The 22,190-nt window shown below is 40.6% G+C and overlaps 1 protein-coding gene and 1 long non-coding RNA gene across 6 annotated transcripts in view; one reads left to right on the top strand and one right to left on the bottom strand.

Annotated features, from left to right (window-relative positions):
* TMEM156 (transmembrane protein 156) overlaps window positions 1–22,190 on the top strand; it is a 48,706-nt gene that overhangs the window by 24,957 nt on the left and 1,559 nt on the right. Inside the window, exons 3-7 of one of the 5 annotated variants that reach the window (XR_013446315.1) lie at window positions 1,323–1,583; window positions 4,518–4,637; window positions 6,297–6,380; window positions 6,931–7,073; window positions 20,379–20,438. Coding sequence is in view for 4 of the 5 variants with exons in the window: in XM_036112342.2 (XP_035968235.2) it covers window positions 1,323–1,583; window positions 4,518–4,637; window positions 6,297–6,380; window positions 20,379–20,481 (568 nt within the window). In the remaining variant the exon portion in view is untranslated. The other 4 variants (XM_036112342.2, XM_036112359.2, XM_036112351.2 and 1 more) reach the window with 4 other exon arrangements.
* Window positions 18,193–20,383, bottom strand: LOC118548433 (uncharacterized). Its single transcript, XR_013446316.1, has 2 exons — window positions 19,871–20,383; window positions 18,193–19,740 (listed from the first exon to the last, which is right to left on the bottom strand). It is a non-coding gene; the product is annotated as an uncharacterized LOC118548433 (long non-coding RNA).

Raw genomic sequence — 22,190 nt, 5'->3', positions numbered from 1 at the left:
CAGGACCCTGGGATCATGACCTGAGCCGAAGGCAGATGCTTAACGACTGAGCCACCCAGGCGCCCCCAAAATATCTACTTTTAAAATACATCATATGCCACCATAATTTATGTACATTCGATGGTTAAAAGAGTATTTAGCATGCTCTCTTCAAAGGTATTGAATTTTTAAAAATTAAAAAAGTAAAATTAAACTTGGATTTTTTAAGAAATCATTGAATCTTTGACACATTTGTATCTTCTCCTGCCTAACATGTATCCACTGTATTTGAATTACCTTTTTACTCGTCTAAATGTCCGCTCAATGTTGGGGACTTTGTCTTTGTTCACCATATTTCTAGATCCTTGCATAATGCCTGACATCAGGCGCTCAATATATATTTCTTTAATGAGTAAACAAATGAAAGAATAACTATGTATTATGTGTAATGTGTAACTGAATCCTGCATCTATTTTGAGATCAATATATATTATTTAATTAAATCAAATCAACTTGCATGATTGAGAAATTAAATAACTCATTTGTAGTCAGAAAATATACTAGTGGCCTCAGGCCCAAGCATCAAATTTATTATTTATACCTATTCGGTGAGATTGCTTCCTGTATCGCGCCATATTGGCATCTTTCCCCATTCTTTCAGAATGGGAATGAGATTTCTTGGCATTGACTTTGGATGAAGTATAAAAGATCTATCTTTTTCTGGGTTCTTACTCAAGTAGTGCTGTAGCTGTTGCAGGGTTCTGGGTCAAATTCACCAGAAAGCAAGTTGGGGAAATACCTTTATGGTGATAGAGACCGAGGAAGTGTTTTAAGGCTTGGTAACTCCAGATGCTATTTCTCTGCCTCCTGGAGATGTAGGACAGTGCTTTGATAAGTTATGTCTGTGTAACATACTACCTTGAAACTCAATGGCTTAAAACAATGGCAATCATTTTATTCTTTTTCTTCCTTCCTTGTGTTCTTTCTTCCCCCCCACCCCGCTCCTCCTCTTCCTCCTCCTCCTTCTCCTTCTTCCTCTCTGGTTGGCCAGGACTTCAGAATGGGCATAATGGGGGCATTTCTGGCTTGGAGCATTATAACCTGTCGCACAAATCATCAGGGAAATGTCTATATTTCTTTGAGATTCTATTTCAACCCTACTATTATCTGGTATTCACAATCTTAAAAAAATGTAAGCACTTTAATCATTATTTTTAGTGCAGTGAACTTCTTATTTTGACTTTTTCTTTGTAGAGGAAGGATGGTATTTAGTTTTGAGTGGTGTGTGTTTTCTTACTATGTATTACTATTTTGCAAATAACATTTTCTTAATCTCTTTCTAGTTCTTATCATGAAAGGATCAATGGAAGTGAAGGCAAATGATTTTCGTTCACCTTGTCAACATTTTAACTTCACTGTAGCTCCTATAGCTGATCCCTTGGAAGAATATAACATTACTTGTAATCTAAAAACCCGCATGAGAAGGCCAGCCATCACGGAGGAAGATTCACCCAAGGAAAAGTCTATGAACCATACTTGTAGGACTATGGAATACCTGAATAATTGTACACATATCTCCTTGCACCTAGAAATGGATGTCAAAAGTAAGTATTTAAGGAAGTTAGACGAAAAAGAGAATTGGATACAAAGTTAAATAAAGGCTAACACATTAACTTCATTAAAAGTTAAATATTTGAAAAATTTTGTTGTTGCAATAATATGACTGGAAAGAATGCTAGTCCTTTTATCTGCTCATTCCTGAGGCCTAGCTGGACTCAGAAGCAGAGGAGGCATCTGTGGGATGTGATTTGAGGGACACTAGAAAGACCTCAGAGTAACTTCGGACATGCCTGTTAGCTGTGCTTGAAGCAACGCTACTACCCCTGGGTATTAAAGGGTGAAATTTATTTTTAAATATAATATCCATGTACATTGTGATGGGCTATTAAAATCATATTTTGAATTGACTTATATCTTCTCCTAGAGTCGAGAACCAGGACTGAATACAATGGGATTTTTGATATAAAGCCATGGAGATAGGCAGGGTGCAGAGGAGGCACTTTGGGTCACAGGGTAGCTCTGAGGGAACGGTAGGCATCCGAAGGATCAAAATCACATCTCTCTTACTTCTAAAGCTTATTAGCTTCCGCGACACCCTCTTCGGAATTACCACAATTGATCCTTTCTACTAAGCGATGTGCCCCACTTTACCTAGAAAGTCTATTTTGGAAGAGTATTTTATGATATAACCACTTAATACATGCTACTGTTTGCCAACCAATGTGCTAGCATTAGGGACCCAAAAATAGATGAATGTAAAACAACTGAGCATGTGCATCTGGTGTAACAGGTGCAATGGTAGAGTCAGTTGCTGGGCTTTGTGATCTTCCAGACATATGGAAACCTTTCTTATTGCCTTAGAATTTTTTTTTTTAAGCTTTACTTTTTTTAGAGGTAATTATTTAAAAAATATTATAATTTCAAGCAAATACGACCAAATAATATGTATGCATTTTTACAGTAAAATAGAAAGCTTCAAAGGAATTTCTCTTGTGAGTCAGTCTTCAGGGCCCCACGGTCTCTGCAATTAAGGGTTATTTCAAGGTGTGTGTATGTGTGTCGGGTATGGGAGAGGATCTGAGAAGATCTGAACAGGGAGGTCAATTCCCTCGGGCTCAGGAGTGAGTTGGAAGGTAGACTTTGGAAGGATGGCATAGAGAAGGTGACAGTGATGAAGTCTGGAAGATAAAGCGGGTTGGATTATAAATATTAAGATCATATTTATTTCCATGCATCCATCTAATTGCTTTTTATGTTTTCTAAAACATAAAGGAAAAAGAAGCATTTCCAGAATTATGATTTTCAGAGAATTTTTTGTGTCATGAAAAAAAATCCATACATGCTAGTCAAAGTGAAATAGTAGTTAAAACTTCCTTGGGCCCATAATTCAGAAGGATCACAGTGACACACAAATATATAGTCTTGTATTCTAGAAAAATTATATCCATTTGCCATGTATAGAAGTTTTAAAATTTCTTTATATTTTACTCTGCTGGGCAGAGACTAATTTGATCTCCCTTAAAAGCCCTATCCACCAGGGGATGAAAGTAAATTTAGTCCAATCTGGTACATTTACTCTGGAACAGTAATTTAAATTGTCTCTTCAGATTTTTTTTTTCAGATTCCTGTCTGTTCTCCCTTGCTCCTCTCCAAGATGACTGCCGGGATGGGGGGTAGGTGGGCAGCATGGGCTGTGGGGACACACACTCTTCTGCATTTGCACTGGTGCTTGGGTGGGTGTTCTGGCTGCCCTGACCCCAGCTGTGCACATTCTGCTCTTGCTATATAAAGTTGGTGAGTGCGTGGTTCTCTTTTCATAGCTTGATCATCAGTGCCCAATGACACCTTGGTCATTGGGCCCACTGTGGCTCTTGCTGGCACTCTAAGTCTTCTATTCCAGTTAACGAACTGCATACTTTTAATTTGCTGAGCGAGGAATGCAAGTTTGCAGCTGAATAGCATGGGATGATTTTGGGAAGGCTGAGTGCTGCCATCCCAGTCAACTTTTACCTTTTCTGCATTCTGCCTCTTTTCTAAGTAAATGTTGGGTGGCTATATAATGTACATCTGCACATGGGGGTGGGTCCCTGTGAAAGGGGTACCCAGATGATGAACCTCACAAGGGCAATAATCCAAGGGTATAAGCAAGTTATATATCCTGCTAACTTTGAGAAAGTGCTGTGTTTTGTGTACAAGGAAGAGGGTACATAGGGTGGCTTGGGAAGACAGTAGACAGTTATGTCTTGGACATGATGAGGTCACCTTCCGTTATGTCACTGATTCCTAGGTCTGCTGGCCACTGTATCTTTATGGGAGCAAAGGAGATGGTGCTAAACTATTGCTGGATGGGGACTATCCTTCCCATGTGCCTCACTGTCATTTGAATGAACAAGTTTTTACCTAGGGTTACTGTATGTTTAATTAATGTGTGCACCTGATCTGATCCTTGCAGTGAGAGTCTGTGCAGAAAGGGGTTCTGATTATTCATCTGCATTGGCCTTTTATATGCCTCAGTCCAACCTTTTCTCTTTGTATGTCTTTTTTCTTTCCTCTCCACCTTCCTTACACTCACTATCTCTTTGTCCATGTGAGGGCATAATTTTTGACTGTGTGGCCCAGGGCCACCGTTGTTATTTACAAATGGCCCCGATTTTGGGACTCAGCTTGTTGTAATCTTAGCTAAGTGATAGCAACCACAAGGAAACTAACACCTACATGACCTGTAAGTAAAATTAATCCTAGAATCTTGAGATCAAAGGGATCCCTGGAAGCTCCCTGGTCAAATTTCTTCATTTAATACACTCACTTAACATATCAGGGAAGAAATCAGGAGGGCAAACGACCCTATAACAGGGATGATTATATACGGAGCTTTTCAGTTAAGGCCGAAATATGTAGTAGAACACAACCACATCACCATATGGCCTCTCTCTGTTGCATCATTTTATTGTATTTTTATAGTATTTTTTTCTTTGCAGATTTCACTTGTTCCATGAAGATCACTTGGTATGTTTTAGTTCTAGTCATTTTTATATTTTTTCTCATCCTCACTGTCCACAAAATACTTGAAAGCCACAGAAGAATGTGGAAATGGCGGAGTAAGTATTGAGGAATAAATCCATTGCTTGGGACAATCCAGTTAGGATCTTCTCTATAGATGTACATTCTTTTTAAAGTTCAATTTATCATTTATTGAGCCCCTACTGTGTGTAAGTGGCAGTTCTAGGTAACCCGGGGAATATAAATATCAGTGAGACACAGTGTTAGCATTCAAGGAGGTTCATGTGTTTTTGTCTACTTGGACAAGCGAGTAGCAGGGGAGGCTGGGCAAGGAGCTGAAGGCGGCTGGAGGTTGAGCAGAGGCTTAGTGCAAGTGAAGGGAGAAGAGAGGTGGAAGAATAGGGTGGTGATCCAGAATTTCAGAGTGGGAGATCATGAACAGAGTGGCTCTAAGTGATGAGTGGGAGTAGGGGTCAATCTTTAATAGGTGTAAGGGTGTCAGGAGATTTTTGGCGGGGCAGAGCTATAATGTATAATTGGAAATCAGGCAATGGGGGTGATATTAAAAATATTTAGTATGACCCAGGCGTCCACCTATCAGGATGGACATTGACTTATGGCCCTAGTGGTGTGTACCCACGCATACACCAACCCTTCTGGTGTGTAACCCATGCATATACTGGCTGAATATCAAACCTGAGGAAGAGGGCGGAGGGGTAGAGGGCGAGGGAGAGAGAGAATCTTGAGCAGGTTCCATGCCCAACACAGAGCCCCACACGGGGCTCCATCTCATGACCCTGAGATCATGACCTGAGCCAAAATCAAGAGTCGGACGCTTAACCGACTAAGCCACACAAACGCCCCTGTTGCAGGTATTTCTAAGAGCAGTTTCATATCAAGTCTTGCCATTGATACCTTAGTATATAAGGCTAATATATAATAACATCATCAATATTATATATTTGTAGAATAGCCATTTTCAGAGCATTTTCACAAGGTTTTTTTTTAAAATTAGATTCTCCAAGTACTTAAACAGGGTGTGTACTATTATTTTCACTTATAGATGGGAAAAACCCCTGAGCTGTAGAGAGATTAAGTGGTTTTTCCAAAGTTATACAGCTAACAAAAGGTCAGAGTCAAGACCTAGGGTCTTTCTAGTTTTAAAAATTGTATCAGTTTAAATAAAAATGTTATTTGCAAATATTGCACATTTTTGAGTTTCTTCATCCACTTTTCCATATAACTGCATATGAGGAAAGAGAGACAGAAGCCAGTTAGAAAAAACCATCTAGAAAGCAACAGTGGAGAGTGAACATTTTATGAACATCCACCCAAATGACAGGCTTAGTGGCTTTTGAAGGCTTGCCTTACAAATCCAAGCGTGTAAAGTAATGAAACATGTCACACCATTTAGGACATTAAATATTATTAAATATTAAATATGCATTAAATATTCTGTATATGTCTATGTATATTAATGTAAGCAATATAATATTCTATACATAAGAGCTGGTGCTTTTCATTAGAGGAGACGGCATGATAACATTTAGGGTAGTGGAGAAACCACTTGTTTTAGAAAGATCCTGTGTTTGCTCGTGGAAAATAACTTAATGAGGAAAGCCTTTAATGTCTTGTTACTCCTGGCCCTGTTGTAGATGGCCCATTTTCCTTGGTAATCCTTCGAATCAACATGGGGAATATATATTAAGAGTGTGCTTGTTTATCATTTAAATATTTAATTTCTTTTCTTGGAATAGGTCATAAATACAAACCTACCTCTGACCTCTTAAGAGGACAGGATTCCGAGAAACTGCGAACATTGAATGTGCAGGTTATTTCAGGTGAGTTTTGTGACGTGCCAACAGAGCACGGCTTTGAGAATCCCAGTCCCTCACCGTTTCACTATAGACCCAAGATCAAATGATCTGAGCTCATTTAAATTAGCCTTGTATCTGGAAGAAAGGAGCTGTGGGCAAATGAAATCTAGTTTAATATGTCTTATTATCAGGGGACAGTTACGATCAAAAGTAGCTCCTTAAATAATGGAAAGTTTGCCTAATTGGCAAGAAGAAATTCATGTGAGTAGGCAGAGGAGAGAAAGCAATAAGGAAGAAGCCTCAGATTTATTTTTAAATGAGACAAGATACCATTATTCCTCAGAATTGCAAGCAGTAATTGCAGAGTGGGCATGGCTTTTTTGCTGGAGCTTTCACTTAGCAAAGAGTGTCATTGTGTAACGAGAACTTCTAATAGCCCCAATTAAAAAGTCCCCGTCCTCTCCCGAGAAACAGAAATGGAAGAAGGGAACCCTAATTAGAGCAGCTAAGGGAGCTGTTGGCACAGACGCTGTGGTTCGATCTCCTAATTGCAAAGCCTCCTTCTGAATTCAAGCTGTCAAATCATATTAAAAAGGAAGAGAGGGAGATTGGGACGCGGGCAAAGTGCTCTTCTTCATCAGGAAGATGTCATCTCCTCGACTCCGTGCAAACCGCGGCCTGAGGAGTGATGTTTCTACAGCTCCTTGCGTCCAGCTGGTGAGCAGGCTCCTTCAGACTTTGTGAGACGTCAGATAAGGAGGCTTCAGGTCTGGTGTCTAAACGGTTTTCAAAAATGCAAGGACAGTGAACCAAGCCCGAGGCGCCCCCCACAACTGCATCGTAGCCACATGCAGATCTGCACACCGTTTCACTGGGAACTCTGCTCCCGAGGCTTTTCTTATCTATTTAAATTAGCAGGGGCTCAGACCCCTAGCTTGAGGAAAAATGGGATTGCGTGCACCTGAAGGACTCAGTTTTAAAAAAATTCAGACTTTCTGTTCTCCACGTATTCACCGATGGCTAATAATAAGCAGTAGCTGAGTGATCATTTGATACCTGCTAAATGTGGGGAACGTTGATGGAAGTTTTGTGTGGTCAGTGACAGTTTTGTTTGATTAATGGCATTAAAATCAGAAGGTTGTTTCCAATGCCCAAATTCATCTTTATAGGGAGAAAACGGCATTTCCCCTGTTCTCCCCTCTTAGGCGGGCCCCAGGCCTGACATCCATGCACCAGGAATGTTTTAGCCTAGTTCTGCTGAGCTTTTTCAGTGGCCTCGGGAATCCTGGTCCTTGCTCTTTTCAAGACATAATTTTGAGCACTGCAGCTTTGTCTGAGAAAAAGTCGATAGTCCCCCTGTCAACTCATATAATCGGGGGCATCACAAATTTAAAGTACTAGCTAACCACAAGACTAACCTCACAAGTTGTATTTATGAGCCTTTGATTTTCATTCACCAGAGGAAACGGTCTCGGCCATTAACCTAGATGCAATTTTCCCCCCTCCTATTGTAAGTTGCTCTTTCTGAGAGAGAAATGGGAAGGAAATAATGTCTCCCTTGAGTGCCGTTTTTAAGGCCTCTCTTTGTCATGATGGGTTATAGGCCGCAGTGAGAACGTAAGGAGAAAACGCGCCAGCATGGTTCTCTGGCGGAGCAGTAACACGAGTAGAAAACACGGTTCAAAGGGAGCAGCGACTACAGTCCCATTCAGCGAAGCAGCTTGCCGTTGTCTCAAGCTGTACGTTCCAGAATGTCCCTCCGGTTGTTCATGTATTACAAAGGAAGTGTTGTTACACACGTGCACATGGAGATAGACAGGCTCACACTCTCAAAAGGACGAGAGAGAAATAAAGCGAGATGACCCAGACCCTGGCCCCACGTCCCAGAGCACAGCGAACATGGGCGGAGTAAGGCATCTCCTCCCTGCAGAAAGCCGTGTCGCAAAGAATCAAATCCCAAGCTCTGACAGGCCTCCTGTATTTTCTTCCTTGCTTTGAGAAGCGTGCTGGCTTCTGTTGCCTGTCTTGGCATGAATCTACTTTACATTTTACTCAGTCGACTGTTATCTTCACACAGGTGAGATTCTCTTATTCAGCTTTGGATCCTTGTCCCCAGCATAATTTTTGGCACGTAGTTTATGCACAATAAAAGCTTGTTAAATCACACAAAGCCTAAGGGGAAATGAGGATAGAGTCAAAAAGAGCAGATGAGGAAGGAATTTATCTTGGGGTTTGGGAAAGATGAAAACAAAGAGCCACAGAGTGATCACAGGGAACATAATCTGACTTCGTTAAAGAATATATAACTCTATAGAGTTGCCAAGGACGTCAAAGAATCATGGAATACATTGACCATCTTGAAGAAGAGATTTGGAGAACTATGCAAAAGTCAATTTGAAATGTATCCCTGGAAACAGTGTTTAAAGGGTTGGTCATGTTGGGAGACCAAAGTCAGGGGCAGGAGCAGTGGGCTAGGACCCCAATCACTGGACACAAACAATAGCGATCAACTTGGCTGGCTTGGCCGAAAGGAAACCTGTTGGAAAACCGGTAGGTAACCCGTAGAAACACCAGGAATGTTAAGCATTCAGAGGTTGGAAAATGAACAGGAGTTAAAGGAGGCCAGGCAGCCAAGAGTACAGCCAAAGTCACCATGGGAATGGTCTGGTGGTGTCACCACCACTGGACATTCCTCTGAGCTTCCAGAGCTACACCCTTTGACCATCCAGCTTTGCATCACTGTCCAAGATGGCGAGCCCCAAGGAAGGGTATCTGGCTGACTGAGGGCAGGCCACAGATTGGTACTCTGGGTGCCAGGAAGCAGGGAGAGGGAATTTCTACCCCTCTGGCTTCCTGCATCTTTGAGAGCACCCCCGAGATGGCCTCATGTTGGAGAGCCAATAACTAAATATCTAGGACAGCAAGTATCCAGGATTAGAGCTTCCACGGACTTCTGCTGCATGGGTCAGTGAGGGGGCTCCTTTCATCTCTCCCCTCTATGTCCACTGAACATGGTGAAATCTTGAAAACTTGAAATTCTTCACCTTCAACTACTCAACCAAAATCTGTTGAACCCTGACTCAGGATCAGGCATTATGCTAAGCATTGATAAGACTGGCCTGGACCAGCGCAGTCTCTGCTTTCACGGAGCTGATGCCCCAGTTAAGGAGATTCTCACCCCGCTCCCCACCCCCAATGCCTTAGAAGAAGGGAAACCTAATTAAACTATACACATTCATTAAGCGACTTTCATAGACAACATTTTATCTCATTTCACAAGAATCTCGCTTTTTTCCTGATGCGAAAACCTGGAACTAAGAGAGTTTAAGTAATTGACCCACAGCCCGTTCCTGGCCGAGTCAGGTTCAAACTCAGTTCTGTCCGGCGGGCTTTTCTGGCACAGAGCTTACGGGCTCTGGTGAACTGGGGAATCTCGTCGTGCTGGCTCAAGCCACAGATCAAAACTCACCTTGTTCTTTTACAGTTAACACTGGAAACCGAGATGAAACCTTTTCTGTCCACTGTAGAAGCTTGTGTGTGACAGTGTGAGTCACCCTCAGAGTGACATTCAGCATTAGTGAAATATTTTTTTGCAGTTAATGTGGGTAGGTTCTTAGGGACCGTGAAGCAAAGAAAATGGATTTTTATTGCGAAAGAGAATTACTAAATGCCAAAAGGAAGTGGATGACCCAGTAATTTGTATTACCCCAAAATATAACTAATGGCAATGTAAAATTATAATTTGCAACATGTTTACGGCCAGCATAATAAAGACTAAGCCGGTTTCAATTTTCAGCAGGAGAGAAAATAAATTGCTCGTGCCAGATGTCCCACAACCAGGCAAAATAACATGGAAATTTAATTTTTACTTGCTTAACTATAATATTTATGACTCTGAGAGTACAGATTTGGGTTCATAAAACAGTAAAGGTTGGAGCCATCTGCTTGATTACAGAACAGAGCAGAATGCAGAGGGTGACTTTTTTTTTTTTTAAAGATTTTTAATTTATTTATTTGACAGAGAGAAAGAGACAGTGAGAGAGGGAACACAAGCAGAGGGAGTGGGAGAGGGAGAAGCAGGCTTCCCGCTGAGCAGGGAGCCCGATGCGGGGCTCAATCCCAGGACCCCGGGATCATGACCTGAGCCGAAGGCAGACGCTTAACGACTGAGCCACCCAGGAGCCCCTGCAGAGGGTGATTCTTGATGCAGGAAGAATTTCTTAAGTGTGAAGAAGAATCTATAGGCAGAACAGGATGATTTATTCTAACTCATCCATTGAATGCCTTTACGTGATAGCCTTTCGTGCTAGGTGCTGGAAGACCTGATGTGCTAGGTCTGGAAGACCTGATGTGCTAGGTCTGGAAGACCTGATGTGCTAGGTGCTGGAAGACCTGATGTGCTAGGTCTGGAAGACCTGATGATAAAACATATACAGATCAACATCTTCTCCAGTCTTTGTGCAGATTCTCCCCACATGGAACATCCTGCCTCCCTTACCCCTCCCTGCAGACCTGCCCTCCTCCCACCCTGCCTTTGTCTAGTTCACCCCAAGCCTTGCTTCTGATCTTAGCTTGACTGACCCTTCCTCAGGGAAGTCATATTGGACCTCCTAGACTAGGTCAATTCCCCTTCTCACACATCCTCATAACACCACACAGCTCTCTCTGTGCCAATTGTCACTACTGTTATATATTATATATGTGTGTTATTATTGGATTGACGTGGCTCCCATGAGCCACTGAGCCCCTGGAGATCAGGGACTCTGCCTGATAATATTCATCACTGCATCCCCAGCTCATAGCACAGTGTAGATGAGGGCACAGAGTACGTACCTAATAAATATTTGTGAAGTAAATACAACTCTACATGGACTATGCAGAAAGAATGCCTGCTGCTGTCTTACAAAGACCCTTCAAAACCGTTCCCCCCCCTAAATTATAACTTCTAAACTCTTCATCAGCTTCATTCCTTGGAGTGCTAAGGATAGCCGCAGTGTGAATGAGCTGGGAGCTGAGACAACGGCTCAGAATACTGGCAGCTGTCTGTTCTCTTTAGTTGTTAATTCTAGGTAATTTTGTAGTCATGTACTTTCCCACCCTCATCTGATTTTCACACTGGCCAGATTTGGAACAGCTGAATGGTTTTAGGATCACTGTTAACGATAACAGATGGAGCTCTGAACGTAGTAGAAAGTTGGCTCCTTGAATAATGGAAATCTATTTTAAGCTACCATAATTGGTTCTATTAGCCCTAAAAAGCCACTAGCTATCTTGGGCTTGCACAAAAGGGCCCAGGTTTTTATGTGATGCAAAGGTCAGAATGATGCATAGCAATGTTGAAGTTCTGCATTTCTAGGGCAATAAGAAGAAATAGGGTCTACGGCCATCCCACCCTGAACGTGACCGATCTCGTCTGGTCTCGGAAGCTAAGCAGGGTCGGGCCTGGTTAGTACTTGGATGGGAGAAGAAATAGGACTGGAAGGGTTTTTTGGAGGCAGATTAGAGAATTGAGTAAGAATCACCAAACCATTTGAAAACATCCGCATCCACCTTGACTGCAGTAATCTGTGAAGATTAACATGAATTCCTTCATTTCTGGAGAAGCTCTTATAAGGAGAGCAAGTACTTTGTGGGCAACAGTGTAGACATTATTGCTATCGTCACCGCGGAATCATGGCTGAATCTCCCAAAGTACAGGGAGGGGAAGGAAGCGCTGAGATCCCCATTTCCAAGGTCAGCCATCCATAGCCCACCCCTGCTGAGCGCATATTTGGGTCCTACCCAATTTCGAGCTGACCCCTCAAGTGGGCTTAAAAGGGCGCTTGGAAAAATACTCTGTTTTGCACTTGGTAGTGCGGAAAGTACATCAAAATACACCTTAATTACCTCATTTACTCTTACCTTTAGTTTCTTCCTTATAACTTCAAGGCAGTCACACGGGCTTTGCTGAAGTCATGAGGAAGTTCAGGCATCACTACACACTGCTGAACCTTTAAGGAGAAGGCGCGGGGCGAGGCCAGGGCCCTGCCGGGGGGGCTGCCTGGCTGCTCCACCCGCAAGGCAACACAGGGGCCTCACGTTGGTGGATACACCTGGCCCGAAGCCTTCCTTCCGGCCTGCAGGCTCAGCCTCCTGCAATGGCGGCCCACCAAAAAAGATCCACTGTGTGATCCAGCTCACAAAACAGGTTGATAAGAGCAGAAGGCAATACAGTTGAGAGAAAATATGGGCCAAAACACTTCTGACAACTAACATGTGTGCCCTCTCTGCTTAGACAAAACCATGTGGGAAGTTGAATCACCGCCAAGGCTTGTTTGGGAGGTCTTAAAGGTAGAGTCCTTTGCCAACACAGCTTGAATCAAAGCCTTCCTCCCCATTTTAGGGGTAGCCTGATTGGCTCATTTAACACAGCACTTTTCACACTTAATAGGCTTTGGCCTGGGAATGATTTCTGAAGATAACTTTGCACGTTTCTGTTGTGATTATGAGTTGATTTTATAGACCAACTCTCAGAGGACAATCTTATTTTTCTTATCCCCAACTTCCTAGGTGGCACCCCAGAGTTGACTTCTTGCCCTGCTTGTACCCACACATTTTTATTAAGGAAAATGAGGCACAAAGAAGTTAGATGGCATTCTTTCAGTCATTCAACACATATTTTTACCTATCATGTGTCATGCTCCAAGGTTGGTTCTGGGGAATATAGTGCATAAAATACAGTCTTTGTGGGGCGCCTGGGTGACTCAGTTGGTTAAGCGTCTGCCTTTGGCTCAGGTCATGATCCCAGGGTCCTGGGATCGAGCCCCGCATCGGGCTTCCTGCTCCGCGGGAAGCGTGCTTCTCCCTCTCCCACTCCCCCTGCTTGTGTTCCCTCTCTCGCTGTGTCTTTCTCTGTTAAATAAATAAATAAAATCTTAAAAAAAAAAAAAAACACACACAGTCTTTGTACACGAGGAGACAGACGAATAAGCAATTACAACAAAATTGGGTAAATTCACTATTGGGATTATATATAGTATGGGTATCTAGCCCTGTTTACCACTCCTTGTTCTGTTTTTGTTTCTAGCTATTTTGACTTTTCAATTTCATAACCAAGTAGAGCTGAGCAAGTAGTTTTGGAAATACAAATATAAAAAATTGATGGGGCAAATTCTCTAAGCAGCCAAGAGATCCTGGCCAGGATGAGGAGGTTTTAGATGTACCTTCGCTGTGGGAGATGCACCTTGTCTTTGACATGAAAATCATCAGGAACAAAGTGAAGAAAACACCTTGCAAGTTTCCATGACTCAGTGGGAATCAAGAATTACTTTGGAAGGATGAATTGAGGTTAGATGCCAGATGCCATAGATATAAAACACTTCTGAAAAATGATAGAATCTAGAAAAAAAAAAAAAGAAGAAGAAGAAAAAGAAAAAGAAATATCAGAGGGCAACCTGGACGATGTCATGGGCATTGTGACAGGGGTTTATTCAAGAACATACGGCATGGAGTTTTATTTTTAATCAAAGTTTCTACTGCTGGAAATTTATTTTGTTCTCTAGATTCAGCCAGGTCAAAACTCATCCTGAGGTTCTTTTTAATTTTTTAGGCTCTTCTGAGGTTCTTGAAAAAAAGTCAAAGAAATGTTTGGTTCAGACCTTTGACAAATTCATGAATAGACTTCTGTGAAATTTTAAAATATTCCTGGCTGCTTCTGCTGCCTTAACTAGTGTTGGTGAATTAATATTATTTGAAAGAAATTCTATTTCCCAGTGTAAAACTAGAAAAATATCCCACCTATCTTAGCTATTCTGAAGAAGGCATTAAAATGACATATATCCTACCTTTTTATCAATTTTTCAGAAGTTTTCCTATTAGTATATAAGTTACATGTCCTTGGAAACTAGGAGAAACAGAATATAATGCACGACTAGAGAGTTATTTTGGACTAACCATCACTTTGACAGATAATAGCTTTCTGTAATAAATTATGGTTATACCATATTATACAACATCAGCAAACCAAATGAATAAGCAAATGATGAGCAGTTTAGCTTTCCAAGCAAAAGAGCTCTGTTAATTTTCTTTGGTAATTATTTAATTTCATGAACAGGTTCTTCTGGTATTTTAACTTTAAAAAAACTGTCTCCAAATCTCAAATTCTGGACATGATAAGATACTTTGTCAAAGATTGTCTAAGCAATTATCTGCCTGGTAAGTTCATTCTGAAGGCTTAATGTGCATCAGAATCAACTTGGATGTCTGTAAAATTTCAGGCTCCTGGACCATTTTGAAGGGAGATTATAATTCAGTAGATTTGGGACAGGGTTCTAGAACCTGCATTTTAAATTCAGCTTCTTGTGGTTTGCAGGCCAAGGGTCCATTGATCACTTTGTTTTCTATTGTTGTGTGACAAATTACCACAAATTTAGTGGCTTAAAACAACACACCTTTGTTATTTCAGTTTCTGTGGGTCAGAAATCTGGGCATAGCTTTGCTGGATCTCAGGGTCTCACAAGGATAAAATCAAGATGTGAGCTGGCCTATGTTCTTATATGGAGGCTCTACTCCTAAACTCATTCAGGTTGTTGGCAGAATTCATTTCTTTGAGGTTGTATACTAAGGTCCCTGGGTTCTCACCGCCTGCCTGCCAGAAACTGCCTCAGGACCTAGAGGCCACCTGCAGACTCCTGCTACCTGGCCTTTCTAGAGACAGTTCACAACTTGGCAGTTTGCTTCTTGAAGTCCCACAAGATATCCTCACTAACTTCCGGGAGGGCCCAGTCTTTTTTGTAAAGGCTTTTACCTCATTAGGTCAGGCACACCCAGAGTGGTCTCTCTTTTCAATAACTCAATACACCTGCAAAAATCTCATCTTTGCCATATAATGTAATCCAATCACAGGAGGGGAATCCCATTCATGGTCCTGCTCATGCTCAAGGGGTGGGGATTACAAGGGGCATTCCACCAGGGGGTGGGAAGCTGGGGGGCTGTCTTAGAGTTCTGCCTACCACACCCACCCTCTGAGAAGCACAGATTTCGAAAGACAAAATCACAGCTTCCTAGGAACTTTCAGTGTGAGACAAATAGGGATGAGGGAACTAGCCCCGTAGATGTGGTTTGTACTTAGTGACAATAAGGTAAAAATAAAGGATGCTAAGGGGATCCAGTGCAATGGGTCTGTGAGGAGGAGAGCAAGGAGATGAGAGCTTTGTGTCCAGGTAAAAACTGGTCTCATTTTCTCACCTTTGTCCTAACCAGTCAGGAAAGCTTTGTCACTTACCGTTTAGAAGGCCAAATTCTCTGTAAGAAGAAATTCTAGCTTTGGTGGTTATTTTAGCATTTCCATAGGAAAGGAAGGGTCTTCAATGTCTGTGGAAATGGTCCCCAAAAGGCCTCTATTCCTGCTCCTTAAAGAGCACTTGCTACTTTTTAACATCTCTAATTAAGATCGATAATTTTCTGGAAAAATTGACAAAACCTGATACCAGAAGAAATAGGAAACCTAAACAAAACAATTATCATAGAAGAAATAGAAAATTTGTCAGTTATCCCTGAAAAAGTAACAGAAAGAACAGTTCACAGGGGAATTTTTACCAGTCTCTAAAACATTGATATTTCCAGTTGTATTTAAACTGTTATTGACCATAGAAAAGAAGGAAAGAAGGATGTTTCCTAATTCTATTGTGAAATAAACATTAATAACATATAAAGCTAAGAAAGACTGTGTCTAAAATGAAATCATTGAGCAATCTTACTCATGTATATCTATGCAAAAATTCTGAATAAATATTCGCAAAAGAATCCACTAGTATCACAGTATAAAAATATATATGTATATATACATACATATACACACTCCTACTATGACCAAGAGGAGCTTATTCCAAGAATATAGGAACAGTTCTCCATTAGGAGATATCTATTAATGTCACTCATATTAATAGATCAAAGGGAAAATTTGGTTATCTCTATACATCCTAAAAATGCACTTGACAAACTATAATGCCCATCCTTCATAAAACTCCCAATAAAAATAAGATAAATAGGTACTTCCTTAACATGATAACATATATCTGTCTCAAACAAAACCCCAGAATCATACTTACTAGGGAGACACTAAAAGCATGTCTGTAAAGCCAGGAATTTTCAAGAATGTCCACTGTTGCCACTTTACCTACCATTGTCCTGAAAGTACTGGTCAACACAATTAGGTAAGAGACAAAGATATCTGGTTGACAAATTGGAAAGGGAGGGGCGCCTGGGTGGCCCAGTCGTTAAGCGTCTGCCTTTGGCTCAGGTCATGATCCCAGGGTCCTGGGATCGAGCCCAGCATCGGGCTCCCTGCTCGGCAGGAAGCCTGCTTCTCCCTCTCCCTCTCCCACTCTTTATTTATTTATTTTTTTAAGATTTTATTTATTTATTTGAAAGAGAGAGGGGGGAGGGTCAGAGGGAGAAACAGACTCCCTGCCGAGCAGGGAGCCCGATGCGGGACTCAATCCAGGGACTCCAGGATCATGACCTGAGCCGAAGGCAGTCGCTTAACCAACTGAGCCACCCAGGCGCCCCTCTCCCACTCTTTAAAAAAATAAATAAATAAATTGGAAAGGGAAAATGATCACTTTGTGTACCTGGGAAATTTAAGAAAATTCTCTAAAAAAATTCTTTAAAAATAAAATTCAGTAAGAGACAAGGTATGAAATTAAGACAAAAAATCAATAGCATTCATATCTTTATATATTTTTTTAAGATTTTATTTATTTATTTGACAGAGAGAGAGAGAGACAGCTAGAGAGGGAACACAAGCAGGGGGAGTGGGAGAGGGAGAAGCAGGCATCCCACTGAGCCAGGAGCCGGATGCAGGGCTCCATCCCAGGACCCTGGGACTATGACCCGAGCCAAAGGCAGATGCTTAACAGACTGAGCCACCCAGGTGCCCCAGCATTCATATCTTTTTTTTTTAAATAATTTAAAAATATTTTATTTGAGGGTTTTAATAATTTCAATATTTAAGATTTTCCTTAATATTTAATTATTCTTTTTCTTATAATAGTTAAATGCAAAGAGAATATAGTGATCTTTTTTTATTAACATATACTGTATTATTTGTTTCAGGGGTACAGGTCTGTGATTCATCAGTCTTACACAATTCACAGCGCTCACCATAGTACTTACCCTCCCCAATCTCCATCACCCAGCCACCCCATCCCTCCCACCCCCCTCCACTCCAGCAATCCTCAGTTTGTTTCCTGAGATAAGAGTCTCTTAACCCCAGCATTCATATCTTTAAATAACAACCAGTTAGAAGATACTGCTGCATTTAAAATAACCATAAAAAGATAAAATAACTAGGAATAAAATTAATATAAAGAACTACACAAGATCTTTCTGAAGAAAACTTCATAAAAATTCATAAAAATGACTTGAACAACAACAAAATGGTATATCATGTTCTTGAATAGAAAGATGAATATATAAAGTTATCAGTTCTTCCTAAATCATGAACAAGGTCATTTTAATATCCTGATGAAAAATAAGCTGTCACTAATAGCCGGAAAAAATTGACATAGAAGAAGAAAGAGGAGAGGTATCCGTTCCACCATGGTACTGGTACTTAAGTAGATGAAAATATCTAATGAGGGGCACCTGGGTGGTGCAGTCAGTTAAGCGTCTAACTCTTGATTTTGGCTCAGGTCGTGAAAATTAGAAAGTTTAGGACTTGAGTAAATGATGAGAGTGGCATATCTAATCAGTAGGAAAGAGAAGGATTATTGAATGAATGGTATTGGGACAACTGAATAATCATCTAGGAAAGAAGATTACCTTAATCCAGAGTTCACACTAATACTAAGGTAAATTTCAAGTGAGTCAATAATTTTAATGTAAACGTGAAAGCATAAAAGTAATAGAAGAAACAACGGTAGAATTAATTTATAACCACAAAGTAGGGCTTTCTATCCATGACACAAAATTCAGTTAAAAGGCTGATAAATTTGACTACGTGAAAAAGAATGTACACAGTAAAAACCATTAGGGAAAAGTTGTTTGCAATTCATCACATATGATAAGCAACATTTCCTAGTGAATAAGGAAGTTCTAATAATTGATGGAGAGAAGACCATAACCCAGTAGACAAATGGGTAAAGGATATAAATGGACTGTTTATAGAAATGGAAATACAAATGGCTCTTAAACATATGAAAGCTTGTTTAGTCTCATTCACAATAAATTCTCCCAAAAGAAATTTTTCTTTTGATGTCTACTATGTTCCAGTAATATTGGCCGTCTGGGTATAGGAGACACAGCAATGAGCCAAACAGAGATCTCTGGTCTCACTGAGCTTACGTTCAGGTGGAAATGCAAATTACGGCTACACTGAAGTGCCGTTTTCATCTACCAGACTGGTAAAAACCCAGAAGTTTGCCATCACACTCTGTAGCGAGGGGCGATAGGCCTCTGCACTCTCGTACTTTGCTAAGGTAAACAGGGAGGCTAAAGTGGTACAACTTCTGTGATATGAAATTTGGCAATAACTATCACAGTTACACATGCATAAGCCCTTTGAGCCAGCAATTCTATTTCTAGGGATTTCTCCTATGGATTACTTACATAGGAGAGAAATAACGTATGTGCAATGTTTATTGCTAGTGTGTTTGCAATATGAGATTAGACAAAATCTAATAGGAGGGTGTTTGAAGACAGGATGATACATCCATACTATGGAATACCAGGAAATTGTAAAAAAGAATGAGGGAGCATTTACGGGGAAAGATCTCTTAGACCATTAAATATACATACATATATATGTATAGTATGCTACCAATTGTGTAAAGAAAGACAAAAATAACATATGTACATATAAGCGTATAAATCTATCTGTCTATCATCTATATTTCTATCCACAAAAATCTAAAAACCTTGTTTGTGGCAAAGGAAGGAGAGAAGGGAAAGAATTATGTGATGTGGTAGAAAGCAGTTGTCTGTAGGAAATGGGGTAAGAGGGAGACATTTTGCTGAATATCCCTTCATAGTTTATAAAATTTTAATCATGTGAATGTATCTTTTATTCAGAAAATTAAGTCCAAAAAATAAGTCTTTCTTATTAAATTTTTTTCTAATTAAAAGAATATAACTCTGAGGGACGGTTTGACAGTATTTCTCTTTTGGTAATCTATGCCAGTGTTTAATCATCTTCATGAATAAGAAGCATGATATTCTTTTTTTTAATGCATGTAGAAATTTTTAAAAATTAGAAAAAATTTTGATAAGCATCATAATCTTGATTACACTTAAATCTTCCTTTTTGATTTGTCTTCTTAAGAAGCAGCTACTCAAACTTCTCTTTAAATTATAGGTCACCTCATTTCCATTCATGTCCAAGGCTTTGTATAAAAAGTAGAGACATCTGTGAAGCAAAAACCACATGTATTATGTAAAACTCAAGTTTCAATATAAAAACTAGAAAAGTAAGGCCCCAGATCCCAGTGGAATGAAAGAGACACCATATGCCATGGGCCTGAAATTTCATCTCCTACCTTGAAGTCAGCTGCAGATAATATTAGAAGGATTTGATGTCACATAGTCCTAGAAAAGGAGGACAGATTAGAATTCATCTGATTTGGAACTTGGCTTCTTGGTAAAATTCTCCCTGAAATCAAAGATGGTATTAATAAAAATTCTTAGGGATCTATTTTAACAAAATGCAAAGAAGAAAATATTTGCAGTCAGTTTCCATACTAAAGTTCTTTTCTTTCTAGTTGGCATTGCATGTAAAAAATATTTTTCTCTACTTTGCTCCTGTAACTATGCATCAGGCCTAGAGCTCAGGAAGTGGGGGGAGAGGAGAAATGAAAGAAACAGAATTAAGAGAAATGGGTTAACGGTGTCACAGTTGTAGGCAGGAAATTTAGGGAGTGATGGAAACTGCCAATATCCTTGCTAGATGGAGGGCATCGTTCTCTTAGCACATTGGAAAATGTTATCTGTTTTTGCATTGCTATTGACTAAACACAGACTAGAACAGTTCTCCTTCTTAAAAAATAGAGACCAAGCAGAGGCTGCCCTTGACTCAGGTCCAGAAAGTGCTTCCCCCAATACCGGAACTAGAAGTTACTTCCACGGTGCATCCGCAAGATCAGTGTACACGGTGAGTGATGATTCGGCTTTAGTGATGATTTACCTTTGTTCATTATAAACCTGAAAGATCCAAGGAGGTACAATTTACCCCAACCTTCATTTCTATCTGGGAGTAGGAGACAAAAAGTGATGAACTTGCAAAAGCAGTTCATATGAATTAGATGACATGAAATAAAATCACTATTTCTTCCAAGGTCTAAGAAGGACCAAAAAACTAATCTCTTAGTCTGTTAAACAGCATGTGCCCCTGAGATGTCAGCTCAGCCCTTGGCTGTTTCCTCGGGTTGGGTCATACATAATCCCAGCAGACCAATCGTTGTTTCAGTCGGAACATGAGAGGAGAGAGAATGTGAATTTATAAGCAGAACAACCACTGACCCTCAATTACTGAAATTAAGAACTTCCCTCAATGTAGCATCTGATGATCTAATTAATGTGCATTGATTTTCATGTACTTAAATCCCAAACTGTGGTCAGAAGTGTCTTAGAAATATTTTTCATTCATTCAACACATATTTATTAAGTAGCTATTATGTTAAGGCACTATAGATAGCTATTGTAGGGGGTATAAAAATTAGAGAAGAGGGGAGACACTAGCATTTATCAGTATCCTTTTATTGTGCTTCATGGTGATAGGCTAGATCATTTACTTGTCTTTATTTTTTTTTCAGTTTCAGGTGTAGAATTTAGTGATTCAAAACTTACGTACAATACCTGGTGCTCATCACAAGTGCCCTCCTTAATCCCCTTCACGATTTCCCCCATCCCCCCAACCCGCCTCCCCTCTGGCCACCAACTTTGTTCTCTAAAGTTAAGAGTCTCTTTCTTGGTTTGCCTCTCTTTTCTCCCCCCATATTTGTTTGTTCTGTTTCTTAAATTCCACATATGAGTGAAATCATATGGTATTTGTCTTTCTTGGAAAGACAAAATATGTCTTTGACTTATTTCACTTAACAATACTCTCTAACTCCATCCGTGCCATGCAAATGGCAAGATTTCATTCATTTTTTTTTTTTATGGCTGAGTAATATTCCAGTGTGTGTATACCACTTCATGATACATGATACCTAGGTAGTTATCAGTCAAGATTCTAGCAGGAAACTAATAGTATACTCAAATGGAATCATTTGAGGTGAGTTTAATAAAAGGTCTATTAAGTCAGGTTGTGGAAAAATCCAAAAGGAGAGTGCAGCACCCTCAAACTAGTAACAGTGGGGCTCTGCTACTGTCCCTAAGACTAAAGGGGCAAGGAGCCCAGAGAGACAGAGACAAAGGCACGCAGGCAGACAGACAGACACACACACGCACACACATCACGCGCACGCGCGCGCGCGTGCACACACACACACACACACACTGATGGACTATGTTGGGAGGGCTACCTGATAGGGACTGTGACTTTTAGTCAAGTGACAACAGCCTGTGATTGCCCTGAAGAGAGAGAATATTTCACTTTGGCTGTTCTCTTTCCCCGATGTGCCAGTACTTACCATTGGTCAAACCCAAGCAGAGCGAGGACACTGGAGCTGGATTGAGGCAGTTCATACAGATTGGCCTCCCAAGGTACCAAGCAGGGTGGGGAAAAAGATGGAGTGCAGATCTAGAGAGGCAAAGGGATCAAGCGTAGGTGGCTCAATATGTCAAACTGGAAACTAAGTGCTAAGGATATATTTGTGTTCAGGACTAGAGAGAAGCAGGTCTTAGTGTTTGGGTCTTAGT

Source organism: Halichoerus grypus, chromosome 3, assembly GCF_964656455.1.
Source record: "Halichoerus grypus chromosome 3, mHalGry1.hap1.1, whole genome shotgun sequence".
NCBI classification, from domain to species: domain Eukaryota; kingdom Metazoa; phylum Chordata; class Mammalia; order Carnivora; family Phocidae; genus Halichoerus; species Halichoerus grypus.
This window is presented reverse-complemented; position numbering and strand designations above follow the sequence as displayed.